Source organism: Xenopus tropicalis, chromosome 6 (genome assembly GCF_000004195.4).
Source record: "Xenopus tropicalis strain Nigerian chromosome 6, UCB_Xtro_10.0, whole genome shotgun sequence".
Lineage (NCBI taxonomy): Eukaryota > Metazoa > Chordata > Amphibia > Anura > Pipidae > Xenopus > Xenopus tropicalis.
The window spans coordinates 79,465,957-79,471,956 of NC_030682.2; the positions used below are offsets into that span (position 1 = coordinate 79,465,957).

At 38.5% G+C, this 6,000-nt stretch overlaps 1 protein-coding gene across 1 annotated transcript in view; it reads right to left on the minus strand.

Annotated features, from left to right (window-relative positions):
* The window catches only part of myo10 (myosin 10), a 146,420-nt gene extending 143,629 nt beyond the window's left edge, over nt 1–2,791 (minus strand). Inside the window, 1 exon segment of the mRNA NM_001375274.1 lies at nt 2,317–2,791. Coding sequence (NP_001362203.1) covers nt 2,317–2,337 — 21 coding nt within the window. The 5' untranslated portion in view covers nt 2,338–2,791.
* Between the last annotated feature and the right edge of the window lie 3,209 nt (nt 2,792–6,000).

Below are 6,000 nucleotides of genomic sequence, written 5' to 3' on the forward strand. Positions count from 1 at the left end.
ATAACACAATGTGTTCTCTAATGATGAGTTGCCCTAACGGTCACCTTGAAATGGTAATTCCCTTCAAGGGATTTCCCACTGGCATCAGATTAACAGTTTAAAGCATGCAATTAAACTGTTTTAATTTTACAAAAAACATGTTTGTTTGCTTTCCTGTAAAGTTGATGGCAAGCTGAAGGCCTCCCAGATTTTGCTGTACTACAACCAAATTCGTTCTTAAGAGAATTCAGTTGTCAGTGGGATGCAGAGAGTTGTAGAACAACAATGAGGGAAGAGCTTCCAAATGTCTATGTCGTCTTCTAAAAGACTTCCTAAATCCTACCATTTTATAATAAACTTAAAAAAAATCCTATGCTAATTTGTCTACAAGCAGCCACATCAATATAATTTGCAGGCATGTGTGAGCTTAAAATTTAAGCTTGTCATTGCCTGGGGTAGGTGTAATGACCCCCCCCCCCCATAGTAAATAAGCACTACAGGGCTTGTGTTGCATGCTAACTACAATGCAACTCCAGTGATATTGCTAGTTGGAGGGGGCACTGCTAAATTTCTGCTGAGTTTTAAGCTGAAAGTAGTTTTCTTGCTACCACTGCATTCACAGCCTCATCAACAGCAAAGAAAACAGGAAATCTGTGTCACTAAAGTGAGGAAACTAATCAGAGCCAGGGTATTCCAATCCAATGGTATAGGAAACAGGTACCCAGGCATTAACAGCTATGGTGTGTCTGAACAGGGAGTTGAATGTAAAGCTGACACAGGACCCCTCTGTAATATTGATAACATATAGTTATTTGCAGCAGGAGGGTCTGCAGAAGATGTACAAAATCAGAAATAAGTTCTATGAACCTGAATGTGATGCAGGTACCAGTGTTCACTCTGCAGTTGCTCCTGGTCACAATGTAAACTACATATGCTTCGTTTGCTGAACACTTTCACATGTACCTCAGACAGACCATATCCCAAAAAGACTCTATGTGCTTCAACATTCAGAGGAATTAGTGACAATCTGCAGCCCTGCTAAGTCATGGGGATGTGATTATCTCTGTAACTACTGTAAAGCATGACATTTGCAGGGCACTAAACCATCTAACCATGGCATTCACTGTTCCTAGCCCTATGGAACTGAGGGTTATTACTGTTCTAGCCCAGCCCTCTCAGTCCTATGGCATCTATGGCATTCTGCAAAAATTTACAAAGAACCGTTCATAGTGAATGAGATAACTTTCATCAGATCTTTTTCTCACTGTCACTCACAAGTCACTGTCTGTACCCTGAATTCATACTGAGTGTTGTGTTTGGATGCAGTGTACAGTAGAGCAACAAAAGAGGGGAAATCATCTCCTTTTCCAGCCATTCACATTTTTTTTTTTTGCTAAACATGGATCATCTTACTGCATGGTCTGAAACCGATCCCATACGCAGCCTTCAGCCACCAAGGTACCCCTCACAGGAAATCCAAACGTTGTTCAAAGGAAATACCAGACCTCTCTGTGCGAGATCAGGCATTGTGCCATGTCCTTGTTTCAGACACAGCAAACCGGTGTGGTATTGTGTACATAATTCATTTGCATATTTGTGTATTTATACAACAGCAATCAGTTATTGCTAGTTCAGACTGAGGGAGCACCATCACGCAAAACAGTTATTACTTTAATCAAAGTGCAATACACATAATAAATGAGTAAAGCAGGAGCAAGTAATGAGGAAACACTTGGTCGCACATGAAAATGACCATTTAAATCTAAATATAATGTGTGGCCCTCCAGCTGTTGTCAAACTACAATTCCCACATCGCCTAGAGCCTACATTATTACTAGTTTAACAACAGCTGAAAGCCCCGAAGTCAAATAGCTTTTATATACATAGGTTTAAGGCAGTGGCAAAAGTTAGTACATTCTCCCTAAAGCAAAAGTGGTTGCATAAAGAAAAAAAAAAAAAACAAGAAATTCAAAAGCAACAGGAATTGTGCACTCCCAAGAAAAGTACACAAAAGGTTTGTAGTTGCCCTATGCTCCAGTAGGTGTAGTATCACTTGCCATTGCCCTGACAGGAGTGTGAGTCTAGACCCGAACAGGATACAAAAAGGTACAGGAAAAAAACGCTCACCTACCATGTGACCAAATAGAACCATCCATTCATACTGCCTGCCTGCATCTTAGTCTGCAGTGGGACCACTCTAAGAAACTTATGCTCCAGGTAGGAAGCAAGTAGGGAATGGATTGCAGCAAATAAAAAAAAGCATTTTTACAGAATTTGTACGGAAGCGTCACATTCCCAGCAAGGTATCCAACACAAATCCACACTATATGAACTCACCTCACTGTAGAAATGATCCATTGTATTGAGTGGAATTCAGAGCAGAGTGTGCTCTAGTCCAACTATGTGACGAACCTATCGATAGTTCCTTAGCGCGGGGTGGAGGGTTAATCCATTTCTATAGTTACACACAGTGTACAATCAGCAGGACACCTCAATCCAAGCCTTTGTCTCATCGGCTCACATCTGTAGTTACTCCTTAGCGAGCAGCTGCTGGCACATGGAACCAGGTGGATCTGAGCTAAAAATCCAGATAAGTTTGTGAGAGTCACAGGAGAGAGCTGTGCCAGGCTGGGGCTAGTGGTCACAGTGAACGTTCAAGTGCCCTTAGTCACATTAGTAGCCACAGCTCCGAGCCAAAGAGTTCTGACTCCGGAGTACAGCGCACACTTTCTGACTGCTGCTAGAACTGCAAGGCTGGCCCTCTCCGACACTAAATCCCTCCCCCATCTGCTCTCGGTTTCTTACTGGGCTGCTAGTGCTTTCCTCTACCTTTCTGCTGGCTTTGCACTACAGTACAGACTCTCTGCTGGTTAAGGGTATTAACCCTTTCCTGCTGTTAAAATGCAATAGGAAAATCGCACAAACTCGTAATCTTTTTCTTTCTTTCGATTTTTTTTACATTTGGTATTTCTAGGTACTAGGTTCTTGGTAAATATTTGTATATAGTAGTGTTAGTATGAACAATCCGTATAGCGCCTTCTGCTTCTGCTCTGCTAAAAAGTTATATTATCTTGTATTTGTACTTATAGTGCCAGTACAGTATTTTAGCTCTATGGGTGTAATTCACTAAACCAGGCCCAGCATAGGTTTAGCCAGATATCAGTTGGTCAGGCCTGGTAGAGGCATAAACGGCCCAACAAGCTGCTGACTCATAGCATTTATGGCTAACTTAAGTTGTCACAACCAGTCTGCAGAGTGAATATATAAGGAATGCTGGTGCACAAATTGTGCCTATGTGATTAAAGATACTGTACATAATTTTAAGTCTTTAGTTAGCAATCAATCTAAATTATAGTTTCAATTCATAGACAGACAAAAGCAGAATTAGTTACATTATATTGCTTGCACAGCAACTGTACTAACTGCACAGCTAAAGGCCCCTATTATATATATTATATATTAAATATGTAAATCTGCACCTCTGCCTTTTGCTTAGCTTACAACTCCATGAAGGGATTGGCTTTCAGATGTATGGAAAGCAGAATAAATGTCAGTTTCCACAGCACCCAACAGTTCCACCAAACTGCACATTGCAGCCAGAAGACTCTCCAATCAGCTGGCCAAGTATTGTTTTATATTAAGAAACATATTAAATTCTTAGCATTAGTTAATAATGATAATAATGTGGCTCTGTATGCTTTGCTTATGACCTCCAGAGTTCCCTCAGACTCTACACACTTCTGTCTGTAACGTTGGCACAGTAAGGGCCCATTTACTAATGTTCAATTTAAATGATAATTTGTAAAAAACATATAAACCACAAAAAAATTGGTGGTTTTCTTGTTCTTTTCAGTTTCATTCTGCAATTTAATTTGTTTGTACTTTTTCAATTTGGATCCTAATAAATGACATTCATGGTTTTAGTGAAAATTAGTTTATTCAGGGCTTCAAAAATCTCTAAAACCATGAAAATGAGAATGTTGATAAATGTGCCTCCACTTGTAGGGTCCGCTTCTCTTGTAGGCACATTGTGACTCATTAAACAAAGAGCTAAAGAAGACAAAAAAACTTGCTTCTTTGATAAAAATGAAATGCAAAAGCAAATAAAAAAGTTACTAATAATAAAATAGGACAAACAAGATTATTCAGTTTGATGATTAAAAGAAAAAGAATAAAAGAATGACAAATCAATTTAGAAAATATTTGTAGGGACCCATAGGATTAATGTGCCCCTATGGCTTTAAACCCTACACTTATCTCCTTGTTACTGGGCAAGGATTGAGGTATCTATTTGATATTTAGCATGTCCTATATTATTGTCCCAAGGCTAGACCACACCCTACCACACATTAATATAGTGTTTAGGAAGGGGTGGTTCTTTCTTCTTGACCTGCAGCAATTCATGTGTGTGGTTGTCTCCAGGAAGCCTGTGATCCACACTGTCCCAGAAGTATTAGGCCCTAAGGGAATCAATACCCTTAGAGAAGTTGGGAAGCAGGGACCTGATAAAAGAGGTATAGCAAAAATAGGATATCTCCTGTTATAGCACTTTTAGGCACTGTGGCAGTTAGACTTATTTAGTAAGAGCCGTTTCTGGCTCCACCTAGGAGGTTAGAGGATAAGTCTCCTTTACACGCTCTGCAACCTTATTGTAGGGACCGCAGTTAAGACACAGGCGTCAGTCTAGTTCTTTTCCCTGAACCACCGTTGGCCGTTTGGGATCTGGTCCAATAAGGTGGACATCTTAAGGACAAAATGTTATCATCTATTGAGACTGCCTTGCTTTAACATGTCATGTCTTAAATTTACTCTAAAACTATAAAACTCTACATGCAAAAAATTTCAAACTCAAATTAATTGAAAAGGGCATTATTCCGTTCATTTTGAATAAAATAGCTTGAAAGCTTATAATAAATATTTCTATTAAATATTATTAAGGCTTGCCTGGTTTAGGTTAGCAGATTTTATATTTACATTTTTGAGATTTTTTTCAAGTTAATAAATCTTAAAAATTTGAGTTAGGAAAATTTAAATTTTATTTTGTATTTTTTTCTGTGATTTTCTGTATCGTAAGATAATTGCAAAATGGGTTTAGAGCTTAATACAAAAACCACAACCACATTCTATTCATTCCTATGGGATTTTTAGAATGGATGAGAGTTCCCCATTTAATACATATGCTTCTTAAAATCCCAAAGGAATGAAATGAAAAGAATGTGGGTGAGTTTTTATGTATAAAGCTTTATACTTAGATTTTGATAAATCTGACCCTAACTGTGTACCTTAATTTTATAAATCTGACTGTTAAAAATGTTTTGCATTACTGATTTTAAAAAGTTGAAAATTAGACTTTAAATTTTAGAATTCTGACTTTGAAGTCATACTTTTTATTTATTAATTATTTAGATTGTGTAAAAAAAGGAATGTGCTTTAAAAACTTGTATTTCAGGCTAATTTTTGAAAATGCCTTCAAAAACCCTACTAGTCTCATCCATCTGTTCCACTTCCTGTTTCATTCTTTCCCAAGTTGTACACTGAAGCCAGCGGCTTCCTGACCTGCAAGTAAACGAGTAATTGTCTCTCATAGCATATATGTATCTGGGATGCCAATATCCACTTCTTTTTGTGTGTCCATTCTCCCTAACATCACTGTAACTGTCTTTGGAAGGCACTGCATTTTCTTGCTTATCTGCAACAGCACAGTGCTTATAACATACACAGTATCAACCTCGTGGTATAGTGGTATGTACTAAAAGGCTAAGTGGCTACCTTTTGTGGGAGGTGGGTCCATGTCTTGAGAACAGCCCAGGGCCCAAGGTTCACTTAATCCCACCTCTGTGGACACCATATGTAATTGTGTCCTGTATGGCCACCTTTAAATCAGAATTGCATGCAAGTCTGTAGTTTACATACCTTACTGTACTGTTCAACTTAAAATAGAACCACACAGTCTGTACTTTATATTTGGAAAGTATTTGCTAGAGGGATTTGCAGATTTAAATTGAAGATCCTTTGTCTCTA